Source organism: Hyaena hyaena, unplaced genomic scaffold, assembly GCF_003009895.1.
Source record: "Hyaena hyaena isolate Hyena2069 unplaced genomic scaffold, ASM300989v1 scaffold_133, whole genome shotgun sequence".
NCBI lineage: Eukaryota > Metazoa > Chordata > Mammalia > Carnivora > Hyaenidae > Hyaena > Hyaena hyaena.
In genome coordinates, this window is record NW_024080765.1 from 3,436,436 (window position 1) to 3,451,581 (window position 15,146).

Sequence of the window (15,146 nt, forward strand, 5' to 3'; positions counted from 1 at the left end):
TAGAACCTGAAAGAATGCAGTTCCCAGTCCCTCCTCCAGGTGGCAGGCTTGTATTCGCTTTGAACAGATAAAAGTTTTTGTTGGGTTTTTTTGTTTTGCGTTTTTTGTTTTTTGTTTTTTTTTGGTTTAGTTGTTTTTCTTTTTTCCTTAAAATGTGTTCACATTTTCATAATATACAGAAAAAAGTATGTGGTTATTTGGTTTGCTTTAAGTCCATTAAAAAATTGGCTTTGGGGGCGTCGGGTGGGGGAGGGGACTATCCTACCACACACACCTGCCACGCAGAGTGTGTCTTGTTTAAAAATTTTCAAAAATTGTGGTTTTTTTTCTTTTTGGAAAGCCAACGGACACGTATAAACCGTTCCGTCCACTTGGTAGTTTTCTTGGTCCTTTACTTACAAGGGCGATGAGTGGGGCTCTTTTATTTTCAATTTATGATCACTATTAATTATTATTAGTATCGATGATGACTTGCGGAGTCCAAAGGGCGGAGTTCCATTTTGTGGGGTTTGCTTCTGCTTCCGGGCGGGCGTCCCTTTAGGAGTTTTCTTCCAGAGAGTCTGTTAAGGGCTCCAGAGGCCCGGCCGGGGCCGGCTCGTGCTGTTTTAAGCGTTTAATTGTGTTCTTCAGGGCTTGCCTCTTATTGCAGAACCAAACTCTAACTACCTCCCGGTCATAGTTCAGCTTCTCGGCAATTTCGGTCATTTCCTGCCCAGAGGGGTGTGTGTTCTTCTCAAAGTGGGCATTGAGGATCTCAAGGGCCTGGGGTGTGAAGGAGGTGCGCCGCTTGCGCTTTTTGGACGGCTCACTCCCGATAAACTCGGTCAGGTTCTGCACACCTGCTCGATGGCGGGCCTCAGCCTCAGCCATCCACCGCTCAAGCACCGGCTTGATCTTCTGGGCACTTTTAGGGGTGATGTCCAGCTTTTCAAACCTGGCAGGATACAAAAGGCCAGGGTTCAGTTTGGCTGTCAGACTGCTAGCTATAGTGTTCTCTTGGGCTTCCTGTGGTAGGAAAAAGTGGCTTCTCAGGATGGTGTGTCTGGGGGGAGAATTGAGAAAGAACAGTCTTACACTGAGTCCTCTGCCAGGGTGGGCCTCCTGCCTGCCTGCCTGCCTGACTGCCTGGCAGAGCGAGTTCACTCCAGATGAGCAGCCAGCTGCAAGGTGGCCGACCCGCCCAGGCCCGCGCGCCCCCATCCCGCATGCTTCATGCCCCCATGCAGCCCGCACAGCCACGCCGAGGGGGTGAGGGAGGGTGCAGACCACAGCACACATGAACCACCATGATGGGGAGGGACACCACTTGCAGAAATCTGCCCCCCCCCCCCGACCCCCTCCCCGTGCACCCTGGGCAGCCGAGCTTTCATGGGGACCGTTCGGGCCACACCTCCCCCTCTTCAGAATCCTCAAGGCAAAAATGAACACCAGGCAGTGGCACTGGAGACAACGGCCGTCGTGTCCTTTCACTTAAAAGGATTCCTTTTATGTTTCACATCTCGTTTCCCTTAAACTCCTCCCACTGACTTGGTTATGAAAATGTGACAGGTGTTACCACGGTGGGTGATGGCAACGGACACGCGTTTCTTTTACGGCTTTCTTTTCATCTCTGTGTAGCGTCTTACTGTAATCGCTCCCTGTCTCTCCCTTTTTCTCTTCCTCCCCCCTCCTCCTCCCCACCCCTCCTCTCTCTCAAGTAACAAACTGCACCGTATGTAAGTTAACAACGTGGCCCCTTTTCAGGCAAAACACAGCCCGTTGCTACTTTGCGTGGGACTCAAACAGCTGGACACCTTGTAATTGCTATGAACACCCCCCTCCCCGGATGGGCTAAGGCCACCTCGTGCCTTTCAAACGCTGTCCGGTGTAATGGTGTACTTTTGCGCCCGGGCATCAAGCTGTGTTTAATGTGGGATATCTGCACAGTGTACTTGAATGATATAATTTTGTGTAAATGAGGTCTTCTATGTACCAGTTGCCATCAGCAAGTCTTTGCTACACTGATTTTTTAAAAAAAAAATATGAAGCATCTGGGACGAAATTATATCCAGTGTTCTAAGAAGCCATCCTGGTATCGAATGAGACTCCCTCTCAATGAAATATACCAAAGGACCACTTGCTTTTATTTGCCTGTGTGTTTGTTCTAAATCCAAGTTCTCAGCCCTCCGGGATGACAACTTGGGATACACAGACCCTCTCTTGGATCCTCTTTTTAAGCGGCCAGCGTGTTGAAAGACGACCATCCGACCACAGAGTACATCTTATTACGATGGTCTGTTCTCATAGAGCTAAAATGAACCTGCGTTATCCAGGGAGAGTATGTTTTATAAGGACGTCTGCAGAAGAAGACAAAAGGAGAGGCTTCTTTTATGGGCGATAATCTTACCTTTGACACTGCGTTTTAGATGTCGTGATAAGCAGTGCAAATCTATCAAGGTTTAAGAGGAATTCCATAGCTTCGCCCTCCACGTATGGTTCAAGGCGTTATTTGTTTATTTTTTAAAAACCCAACTTCCAGTACCGATCAAGGGGGGAAGGGGTACGTTTTGCTTTTAATATGAGATGAACTAATCATCTAATGTCATTTAATGAGCTTGCCCCCGGAGGCACGCTCCCCCGGAGCTCCAACTGTCGTGGTCATTTGCCACATACGGCATTTTACCGTCACTCATCATAAAAGCTCCAGACCTTAAACTCTTGATGCCGTGACAACAGGCTTTAGGGACAAAGCTGGCCACCGGGATGCCCAGTGCTTTGGCGGTGTTTCCTCCTCTGCGTCTCGGATCAGGAGGGGCTCATCAAAGCCAGGCCTGGGAGTCACTGTAGCTCGTGAGCGACACCTGGGTGTGCAGGCTCAGATGCAGATTCCTTCCCACCTCTTAAAAGGAACCTGAATTTTTCCAATGTCAGATCACGGTCTCTTTCAAGACTTTCATTTTTTTCCCCCGCTCTTGGCAGTCAGCTCCTAAAACTAGTTCGCCAAAACCCTGGGAGCTAGAGAAAGGCTGTGAAGTCAAGGCATCTGACTTATTCCATTATCCAGCGAATTCCCAGGGTCTCTCCCTTTTTCATCAGCCGTGGCTTTCTTGGCTTCCCCTGGGGAAGACTTTAGGAATCAACATAGTTGATTGGGAATGCCCTAGACACACTATGTGCCCTGGTGGAAAACATTAGATAGCACTCGAAGAAACAAAAGGAAATTACGTTTTAGGACTAAAAATAAGCCAAAAAGGACCTTAGCAAAAATAACAAATTGGCAACAACTTAAAAACCTGTGGCCGCCTTTATCACAAGGCCGTCAAGATGAAACAAAATTAATGCTTCCCAACAGGGAGCCACAGTATTCATATCATTGACGCTGCTTGTTAGTGTTGATGTTCCTGTGCGTGTTGTTTGGAATAACATATACAAGCCTGGAAACAAATTTCCCAGCAGCAGTAGTACCCTTGCATAGACTGAATAAAGGTTATTTTCTACAGGGAGGTATCTTATAAGAAAAAACGGTAGGGGAGACCATAGAAGTGAGAGGATCCTATGGCGCTTTTTGTATTTAACAACAATCAATGGGTTTTATGGAAAATCATTGAGCAAAATGTGAGCTGCAAGCTACTACCCCATACTGATGTTATTTATAACCTTAGTCTTAAACTGCAGGAAAACTACACTTCCGTCCTTTGGGGAATACATTAAAAGTATAAAGAGCAGATAAAAAGACAGCATTTCATGGATCACCAAGAACAAAATCCACTTAAATGAGTTTAGAGTTGGTTTCTTGGCTTTTCCTGATGGAGGAGGACTCATAAGGCTTTGCCCAAGAGGAAAAAGCTCTCACAGAAGTGCCTTTGTTACCTCATGCATAAACATGGGATTAGCGCGACTCACACAAGCATGCACGGGGTCTGCTTCTGGCGGCTTGACCCAGATCAACTTGAACACAACCAAGGCTGGGTTCTTGTCATTTACGTATGTGTTTGTTTTGGAGGCGTGGGGACAAGTGAGGCGGGATTCTCACTACCCCAGCCTGCGCTGCGGACCGCAGCGGCGTCTTCGAGAAACGTGCGTTTGGAGTCGCGTCTGGGAAGGCAGTGAACGTTACAGCATTCCTTTGCGACCACGAGACGGTTAATGTTCTTTTTAAGGTGTATTTTCTTGGGAGGATCCTGAGAGCCATCCCTGGGCAGATATGGTGGGAATGGCAGCTCTATGATACTTGCTCAGGATGCCTGTCTGCCGACAGGAGGCAGTGGCTCTCAGCTGCCCAGAAGGAAGCTTCTGGCCCGAGGTGAGGCATTTCCAATGAGACTGCCTTCTTTGTGAGTTGACAGGAGTTATCAAGCCAGGACCCCAAATCTGCTTTAGCACTTCATTTCCACCAGTGTCACCCGTTCCAACGTGGAAGCGCCCCGAACTCAGTCCCCAAACTCCACCCCTCCAGCTCTGCCCCCCAAAGAAGAAAAGCTGAGCCATTAGGACAAACGAGGCCCAGGCCGGCCAGGAGAGGTGACAGCACGTGGGCACGGGTTACCTGCAGATGGCCGACTGGCTGTACGCGGGGCCCTCTGTAGCACTGAGAGCCTGTCCCACCTGAGTCTGGGTCAGGCCAAGGGACAGGCGCCGGATTTTAAAAGCTTTGGCAAATTCTCGGATCTCCTCCAGATTAACCCCATCCACCTCACCCGCTGCCGTTTGAGGATCTGTGGAGATGTTTTTAAAAATAGGATCAATATGTCAACACGCATCCAAGTCATCTGTCTATCACGGCTTCTAAGAAAGCAGCTTTCTTTAAGAGCAGAGTGGCAGGGGAACCACCTAGGTTGAATGTTCCCTTCGTCTCCCCCGCGAGGCACCCAAGACCCCGCCTTTGAGTCATCGCGTCTCCACAACTCATCCTTCGGGATGTTTCTCTCCTGCATAAAGCCCCAGGTAGCTCACACCGGCCGCGTCCGCAATACAAGAGCATGTCCCCTTGGGCTTCCCAAGCAACAGCCCGGGCGGGAAGGCACTGGCTATGTGATGCGACTCCACTGTGCCCACAAATCTGTTCAAACATTGTGCGAAGATACAAACACGGAAAGGCTTCCACGTGAAACATCTTAACTGGGTTCTTTAGGGCTAAAGATTGCCCTTGGAAAAAAAAGTAGTATTTTGTGTTTTTCCTTCACCGGATCACCACGGCTCTCAGGCTAACAGATGGTAATGCGGTCTAATTTCTTATGTTCACATTGGCCCCTCAGAAGACTGTGCTTATGAAGCTGTGAGACTAATATTATCTCCCCCCCCCCCATAGCAGTTTACTGACACGATGCCTTTGTCCCCTAAAAGGGCACGTAATAAAAAATGCCTACTGCAGGAAGGCTCCTTTGGTGGCGGAGAACGCGGTCAATTTAGGACTTATCAAGGGAAACGACACAACAGCTGGAGAATGAGCCCCCCTCCCCCCTTCCCGCCACGGATCCCCGGATAAATGATAAATGAAAGCCTACACCGGGCTGGAGACAGCATGGGTTGGGGCTGGGGGAAGATTTCAAAGTGCTGCTGCTCCTGCCTGGAGCGAAGCCCTTCCCCCCCCCCCCCCCCCCCCGCCGCGAGCTGACTCTATTGTTCTTCACCTCATCCCTCGCACTTGGGTGAAAAGTTTTCCTCTTCCTCTTTCTGCACAATAATCCATCAATTTCAGTAAATTCAAGCCCTTGTCTGGGGACTCCGGTGGACTAGATTAGTCTTCTGGGCTCAGGGCTACAGAACCTCCAGGTATCAGGAAGAAAAATAAACATTTGCATTTCAAGGGCCAATTTTCCAAAGACTTTTAAATGAATATGTTAATATCTGGGGGGGGGGCTTGGAGCTTCGGGTAACAGATTCTCTCCTTGGGGGGGGGAAATGGGCTCTGTCGATAGACTCAGCAATAGACATAGGCACCGTACCTTCTTCAGCTTCACATTTAAAAAAGTCCCGTAGAAGGTTTACGTGTCATTCGTCGGAATTTTGTTCGAGAAAAGATTGGAAAGTGGTACAAGGTACGAGCATGGCGGACAGTCTCTAAGCATTTCTCGAAGGACTTCGGGGCGTCCTCATGAATGTTAAGCGGGAGCAAGAGAAATAGGAAGGGCACTTCCAGCCTCTGTGGAGTTTACAGTCTGCAGGGGTTGGGACTCAGTATTATGAGTGAGAAACAATTGGAGAAAAATACCAGGCTGAGTAAAATCAAGAACTCATGGTGTGACCCCTGCAGCAGAATTTACGGAGAAGGGAGGGGTGATAGGAGGGAGGATTCGCCTGGGTCGTACCCAACGGGCAGCTTTCAGAGGATGGAGGGGCCATACTCTGGCCAGTGGGGGTGGTGTGCAGGTGAGCACAGAATGCGGGCAAGGGCAAAGCCCTGTGGGGGTGCCTGCAAGCCTTCGGCAGGGTGGGCGGGGGAGCCCGGGCTGGGGGTGGAGAATATTTTCGGTGTAGGACACTGGGAATCTATGTCGCCCGGCCGGGGCAGGGGGGGGGACTATAAAAATGATCAAGATGAATTCACATCTTGCTTTTTCTCCCCAGATTTCCCCCACAGGGCTGGCAACCCCGGTTAAAGAAAGGCGTGTTTGGGCTGCCCTTGGGAGACGCTGCCCTCTGAATCTTAAACCCCACGAGCATGGCAGCCTGGAGTGGCTTTGAGGGCCTGCTGAGGATCCTGGGAAGCCAAGGCCACGCAGCCAGCCGCCTGGAGCCTCTTCGCTCCTTTCTCCCTGTAAACATTCCTAGAGCAGCCGTTGCAAATGAGCAGCTTGACATCAAACACAGCTTTCCTAGAGCTTACAGATTTTTGGAATTGCCAACATTTAAACACTGGGAGATTTCTAAAGAGAAAAAACCAGCCTCCATGTTTAATGTTCTTTCAAAACGTTAGAGGATTTGGCTGCCCAGGTCTCCGTGTGCACTTGACTTGGGAACAGGCAGCTAGAACTGGTTCTGGCCGCCCTGTGGGCCCCTCCTCCTCCTCCGCAGCCCTTCTTAGACCCGTTGCCTGGCTCAGCCTGTTTGGTGACTCTGCGTTTAGAGTGTGCATTCCCCGTGGGGCGGAAATTGGTTCGGGGGCTGGGGGGGGGGGGAGATAGGGGAACGTGGAAGAGTCGTAGATCGGGCAGTGGCTGTGACTGCCCCAGGGCCCGTGGCACCTAAACAGAACAGATGTGCACTATATCTGTGATAGTACATTTCACGGAGGAAGGGGGGCAAGTAGGACAGAAAAGCATAAAAGCAGGGGGGTGGAGAGGGCACTTGGGTGGCTCAGTTGTTTAAGCATCTGACTTTAATTTCCGCTCAGGTTATGATCTCCCGGTTTGTGAGTTCGAGCCCTGCACTGAGCTCTCTGCTGTCAGTGCAGAGCACTTCGGATCCTCTGTCCCCATCGCTCTCTGCCCCTCCCCGACTTGCAGGCGTGCTCTCTCTCTCTCCCTCCTTCTCAAAAATAAATATTTATTTTTAGGTTTAAATAGGGTGGGCAGTGGAGGTTCAAAACCAAGGGTGGAAATCGGAAGCTGGAGACTTTCCTTCTAACAATACATACAGTTTTCAGGATGGTGCCTTTCTTAATTTGGCGGGACTAGGAGTCACCTGATGGGGCCCAGGACATGTATTTTGACCAAGTACCACAGGGGATTCTGATGTAAGGGATCCACTGAGCCCCCAGACAGAGGCCTTCTTTGTTTCTGGCCTGCCAGGGTCTGGGCATCTCACCCTATGCACACAGCTGTCTTCTCTTGACCCTTTACCATCATTAGTCACCAGATTCTACTACTGTACCACCCATTTCAGAGTGATGAGCCCAAAAGGCCTGGTGAGGGGGGCCCCTGGGTAGGTGCCCCTTCCTCACCTTCTCCTGACCCTCCCCACATTGAGTGTAGCCTGGAGTTAGGGGGAGAGTTTTCCCCTGAGCAAAACTAAGTAGTCCTTGTGGGAAGTAAATTTGTTGCCTTCCATTAGCTCCATCTTTAGATCAACAGAAATCAATTGAATGAAGCAGCGTGTGAGGGGCGGGTCTTTCATCTGCAAGAAAACTGTGCTGTGCTTCAGCCGGTGGCCTGAGCCGACACCAGAGTTAGCAGCGTGGTGCCGGGCAGGTTTGTGACTTGGGCTGCAATTTTATGTAAATACGTTCTATCTTATTTCCTCCCTTCCCCTGCTGCCTTTCATGCTTATGTCTCCTTACTGGTTCCCTGAGACCAGCAGCTAAATCTAGGTATGTGCCAGATTATTGACAATAACCGGAGTTGGACAGAAAGCTGAGGGCTCTTACTCTCGGCCCCTTGCAACATTGCGCCGATCCTCAAAACCTTCGCCGTAAAGCTCAGAGACGTGAGCACCTGCCCCACGGAGCCCAGGGTCTTCCATGGGGGCTCCAAACAAACACTCATCACACCAGAAGGCTGAGTCCCTTCTTCCTTCTCTCATACACATGTCCACGCTCGTCTCGCTTCTGGTTCTACTTCTAGATGAGACAGGAATGGTGTAACTGGAAGCACCTGATGGTCTGTTGGGGAAATCAGTATCTCCTCATTTGTACGATTTGTTAAGGGCTGGAGATGAGCTGCCTGGTTTTCTTCATATTATTGTTCTTATCCATAAAATCAGATGGTAAAACGTCTTATTATGCTTTTCTCTATGGGTCCCAAGACTATGAAGATCTCCCCATCCAAAGGAGGGGCCCACCCATGGACACAAATCAGTTTTACCCTGATTACAACATATGGGACTTGGTTTCACACTTTGGGAGAATTCACTAGATGGTGTCTGTAAGGTGTCTTGAATTAATAAAAAGAAATGGATGCTTTTTTTTTTTTTGATCCTAAAATTTCTAAAACTTTGAGGATCTCCCCAGCCCCCAGTCCCCACCACTGTAGCAGTTCACCTTCCTTAAGGGACATATGCTTTTCTATTTGAGGAGGGGAAACAAAAGGGATGCAGTAAGCGGAAGCTTCCCTAGAATGCCACGTCGGCTGTCAGCCTGGCTTGGAGGTTGACATTCTGTCCTGGGATAGGTCAGTCTGGCTTTCCCTCGTCCAGTCTCCTGGCTCTGGGAGGTTGGGTTAATTTCAAGGATGAATCTGAGGCCACCCTGATGGTCACCCCTTCGGAGGGGCCTCTCAGATCCGCTACCAGGTGGATTCAGCACTAGAGCCACTCAGTCTGGGATTTCTCTGCACTGATGAGGAAGAGGAGGCGTTTATAGAAGTTTGCTCGGGTTAAGTCAGCCCAACATATTAAGTACAGGGTCGGAATGCAACAGCAGTGATTGCCGGGGTCTGCCCTGAATCTGACCCTTTGCTATACAGGAGCCAGAAGATCAATCTATATAGAAAGTAACTGGCCTAGGGATTTAGAATAAACCGGCATTGAAAATTGGCAGCGACTCCTAAGGATAATGATGATGTTTCCTGATTCAAATCTGGAATGCAAGCGCTGAAAAGTACAAGATTTTTATGGGAACTAAATGCAGATTGGGTGAAAACAAACCTGTTCTCCAGAACCTGGTAGTATGGTCACTGGGTCTATACTGAACAGAGTGCTAAGGATGGACCAGCAGAGATGTTTTGTTCTGTTTCATTTTTAAAATTTAGCTCCCACCACCAGTTACTGTGGACCTCAGCGCAAGCGGTTGCTGACTGGGTTGAACAGCCACCGTCCATCAGTATCATCCTTCTACAACCTCTGCCTGTGGGATTTTTATATAAAAGATATGCAACTTTAAAGAAGCGGCCAAGTATGAATCAACTGTCTTATGTAAACATCCATCTGCTTTTTAATGTTATTGTCGCGGCAAATGATGGGCATATTTACCGACTATTTCTGAGAAATAAGAAAGCATTTGAGAACGTGCAAAGTACTGTGGGGGAACAGTTTACCTTGCAATATGGTGTGACTTCATTGTGGAAAATGGTGTGAATTGTGATCACGGGAATTGGAGGTGCCTACAAGCCATCACCATACATCTTTATGTCCCCTTTATGGTTTTTTATGGCATTAGCCAGAAGCCCTTTGCTGTCTAAAACTCAAGTTTGTAGGCCAGGGGTTTAAAAAATGTATACTGCAAAACAAAACAAATCCAAACTCAGCAAAGAATTTTTAAAAAACCCCAAATCTACCTATTTTTAAACAGTACTATGGAAATCTTGAGCCAATTTGGGCCAATTTTATCTAAAGCAATGGCAAGTTGCCCAGTCCTCTGGTGACAGTCTTTGACCATGATGTGGGAGGGTTCATCGATCAAGGTTTTGACCATAGGTTCAAATCCAGTTTGACCTGTTCATACTATGGCATTGGTCTCTTAGAGGGATTTGTTGATTAGCCATCCAACTCAATTCCAGGTTTATTAACTCTAGCAAGTCCTTCTGTTCTGTCTCAATCTCTGAAGCTGAGTTAACTATCTATTATATCACCATAGTCCCTATTCATGTGTCGATCACAGCTTTCATTTCCCTTATTGTGACTGTATCTCTTTGCTACCAGTTCATGACCTCCCCCAGGGCAGGAAGCACATCTTATTTTTGCTTTCTTGATTTGTATTCCCATGCTTGGTATCTACACAGTGCTCAGTTAGTGTTTTTATATTTAAGTTGACAACCTCTGATCAAAACACCCCTTTATTCCCCTGTAATTTAACCTGCGTTACAGCTACACCTGTGGCACAGGGTTGGGTCTTCCCAAATTATCCTATCTGCAGATCTGGTGAAGTTTCATTTGAGACCAAAGTAATTTAAAATGGATAGTTCATGCTTGAATATAAATTTCAAAATATGCATGATGTCTAGCCTAGGGAAAAGCCCGTGCTCCAATTGTAAGGTATGGGTCTAGGCTTTTAAAAAGTGATTTGAAGACTGTTTAGATGATCTGATATACATTGTCATTCAAATTTCACTGGATAAAATTTATGTGTAAGCATCTTATTTTTTAAGGGAGCTGTACTGTGTAGGGTGTCTATGGCTCACTGAATCAGACTATTTGGGTTATCATCCTGGCCACGCCACCCAATGGATTTGTCATACCGAGTGCTACAATCTTTCAACCAAGACTGAACGTGGTTCCTCTGACAGTAGATGGCCACGATGGGTTGTATGTTCAGGATCTATTTGATGCCAGTTTCAAGATCTGAAAATGAGGATTTCTTTCCTTTTTTTTTTTTTTTTTTTAATGGCAAGCACTTTAATTAGGACTACAGTGTCCCTCTCATTCCATATCTTTCAGGAAGAAAAAAAGTGCCCAACCAAATAAAAGTGAAGAATATTAACACTGAGAGGATTTTTGAGGAAACAATGCTGGCACTTGAAAATGAGGATTTCTATGACCTCGTTGTGAGTAATTAAAGTGAGCTCAGTGTTGGAAGTGCTTGGAAAACCCTACTTTATAATGAAGTCTTACACAGAGGTTTCTTGGGGGGTAATCAGCATCAGAGAAATGCTCCGTGTATCATTCATTGTGTAGTTTGTTGGGTTTGAGGTGGAAGGAAATTAATTAATTAAATAATGTGTTCAAAACCCATAGCAACTGTAAACGCAGTAACGGGTTCGTGTGAAGTTGGATCCCCAGTGGTAGTGCTAGAGCCTCTCTTATATCTGCCAGAGAAGTCTCCTCATTTAGGCTCTGCATATGACTTTGGAGTTTCCTGCCTCAACTGCATATGGCAAAGGAGTCTCTATGTCCATTCCTTATATTTCATATCAAGACATGTAATATGGTCCACTCATTATACACCTGGAACTTACATGTCCCATTGGCAACTGTACAATTGAAATTCCATCTGTCCCATTAAGTAGCTCTGGTGCTGATTTCTGAGAAAGGCTAATCCTTTCCTGCCCAGTTTGAGACAAGTGACTAGAGAGAATCCAGGGTCATCTATCCGTCTGTCTGTGTGTCCATCCATTCACTCATCTCTCTAGTCCTCTAACGTGTACTGAGTGTTTACATTGTGTAAAATCCTGTATCTGTGGGGTGGTTTGTACTTTAATATATCCTATTTAATGTATTTCTTCTCTAGAAGATGTTTGGTCTCAGTTCCTTTTCCTTCAGGACCAAAGCTTAATAGCCTATCCTAGAGTTATGACCTTGCTGCTATTTACAAATAGAGTGTTTTGCAGAAACTTATGGAGATTATTGACTTTGAATGACGCTGAAATCTATTCTGACAACACTGCGATGAGGAGAGTCTTTATTGGGGAAAAAAATCTGGCTATAATTAGATCAACTGTATCAATGACTTTATTCAAGTAAGACTGGACTTTCTGTCCCAAACGAGAGGGTCTGTATATGGAAACAACCTACAATAACTGGTTGATGGCAAACTCTGTGTGTGCCCCATCTTTGGGTACCCCAAAACTCTGATGTTGACCCATCTTTGAGACCAAGAGTCTCCAGGCTAGTCCCCTGAAGTACCTGGCCATTTGCATATCTCCCCACAATTCCTTATTCTCTTCTCCAGAGTATCACTCTTGCCTGAATTATCCACATAATTGAATAGATATGCATGTATGCACACACATACATATATTCTTTTTGGGGGGGAAGGATTGTTTGTGCGGCAAGGGCATGGGAACCCTCGATTTTGCTTCGCATTACAGATGATATGTGAGGATTCCCATGTTCCTATTATGACAAGTCATTCATGACACTCGACCAAACACAGATACTCACACATGGCCTTATTTTATGCACAAGTATCTATGCAGTGCTTTAGCTCTTTCAGCCCACAGTCACTGGATTTTCGGTTCCTGAGAATTATAATCTAAGTGATTTTATGCATGAGTAAAAACTGCACTAAAGGTGAACAACTAACACCACATCAGCCATTGTCCCATTCATCTTAATATGTTTTGATTTGCATGTGATACATACCCTGTCTTTACCTGGGACCAGATACCATTTCTAAAAATTACACATATATATGAATAGTGTATCCATATACACTATTGAATGTATGGCATTCACATTGAATGAATTGAATTCATATTGAATGAATGAATCAATCAATTCATATTGAATGTATTGCATCGACTGAGCGCATGGCCTACTCAGGGCTCATTTTATTTTATGAATGGTTGTTCCGAGATTTGCTGTCCGATTCCAGTCCACGCAGCTTCCCCAACATGCCACGAGGGGCAGCTCATTGTGTGCACACACCCGCCCGCCCACAGGCATGCTCTCTTTTATTTCCTCTGACACCTACAAATAGGATGGCAGGGGACCTCAAACACAGAAACGCGGCTTGACCCGCCGGCTGAGCGCCTGTTGTTGGTTATTTCAGTTCCGAGCCCTGTGGCTCATGCCCCGCAAGCTGATCGGTTTCTCTCTTCTGAAGAGGCAGGACTGACTCAGCACATCAGAAGGCACTTGAGATAGAAATCGGCCCCTATGTGCACGCACGGAGGGGGGGCGCGCTTTGGGGGAGCCATCTGGCCCCGGGCATGGACCTTATTCCAGTATTGGCCTAGGAGGGCCAGGAAATTCCTCTTTGATGGTGAAAGAATAGGGAAGGAGGGAAGGACGGAGGGATGGAAGGGGAGAGCGGGGAGAGAGAAAGAGAAAAGCAGGGGAGAGAGACAGAGAGAGAGAGAGAACGGAAGGCATTGCAGACAGGCAACGAGAAGGCCACCACGATTCAACCGAGCCAGAAAGGATACTTACTGCTGACTAACTGGCCCACGCTCAAAGCTGAAGAAGAGGAGGATGAGGAGGAAGAAGAGGAAGCCTGCCGGACGGGGCTTTGAGACATGGATGCTTGGCTGTGAGCCAGGTGCAGAAGGCTGCTTTGGGAGGCTGCTTGACCCACTGACGTCTGGGAGGGTTGGTGGAGCTACACGGGAGGCGGGATGTAAAAAAAATACACACACGAGTGAAAAATCAAGGGGGGTGGAAATGCCAGAGAATAAAAGTTTCATCTGGGGCCGAATCATTGTTATTTCCAAGAACATATGCTTCTCAGGAACAGTGGAAACGCCACATGACAGGCAGGATGTTTTTTTTTTTTTTTTTTTTTGGAGTGTATAATACGTTGCTGCCTGCTTGACAGGCATTCTATTAGTAATTCTAAATATATTATTAATTCCCTACTTGGCTTGCTGGAGCACCCAATTTTCTACATTTCTCAACAAGGCATGTGGCTGGACTCTCTGCCTGCTCACGCAATTACACTTGACAGGCTTCTCAAGTATGCAGGGATGAACTACAATGCTCACAATCAACTCGGAGTGTGAGTCTGGGTCTTAAAGGTGCGGCTGGGCTCAACCATTTTGTCTTATGTAACTGGTGTTTTTAGGAAAGTTCCCGTTTAGGCTGAGTGCGAACTGACTACGAGAACTTTCTGCTCCCCTGGATCAAAGAGCCTGGCTGGGAGAAACGTGCTCTGATGTCCTCTAGGAAACAGAGAGAGAAGTTAGGGTGGCCAGGACAAAAATATCCAGTAATATTTGTAGCTTTCAGTTGTCACTTTCTTACTCCATGCCACCCTGTGTTAAGGACTTTCATGCCCTTGCTCGCATCAGCCTGTGAAGTGGGTGTTATTTTGACCTCTCTTTTGCAGACAAAGAAGCCGGAGCTCTGAGAGGTTAAAAGGTTTTTGTACATTCATCTGGTAGGTGTGGACGGGCTGGTACCTGGACACGTGAAGTCTGACCCTGGGGCTCGAGCTCTTAGTCACAAGGCCACAAGCGAGAATTAACCTAATTTTCAGAATCTAGTGCGCCTGGAGGAAGGCTGTCTTTATGTCCATTTATTCATGACTCCTTTACAGCTTATCAAAGGCCGGTGGTTCTGAGCAGTGAGAGGAGTCCAGCCGAGGAGAGGAAGGTTAGAGGAAAGGGAAACGATTGCAGGTACCAGGTCCCCTCGGAGACCCGGAGGGATCTCTCTCCGTGCAGGTGCTGCCCCCCAGAAAGCAGACACACAGGGCAGCTCAAGACCCTGGACAGGCGCGCAATCAGCCTCGGGCACTGCCCTTTCTGTGACTGGAGACAGCACATCTTGGTTTACAAACTGCCTCATGGCCATCATCCCACGCGCAGAGGCATAGCAGAGTTTTTATAAAAGGAAGTCAGGCTGGGAGTAGAATCAGGTCACGCCCTAAACTTTGGCGGGAGAGTCAACTACAAGATGGGCATGATCTTCAACCG

The 15,146-nt window shown here is 47.4% G+C and overlaps 1 protein-coding gene across 1 annotated transcript; it reads right to left on the reverse strand.

Annotated features, from left to right (window-relative positions):
* Positions 1-537: 537 nt before the first annotated feature.
* On the reverse strand, positions 538-13,831 carry POU6F2 (POU class 6 homeobox 2; the record flags this gene model as incomplete). Its single annotated transcript, XM_039237981.1, has 3 exons — positions 538-1,042; positions 4,526-4,694; positions 13,663-13,831. Coding segments are annotated over 3 exons (843 nt in total), but the record flags the coding sequence as incomplete, so codon positions are not given.
* Positions 13,832-15,146: the final 1,315 nt, after the last annotated feature.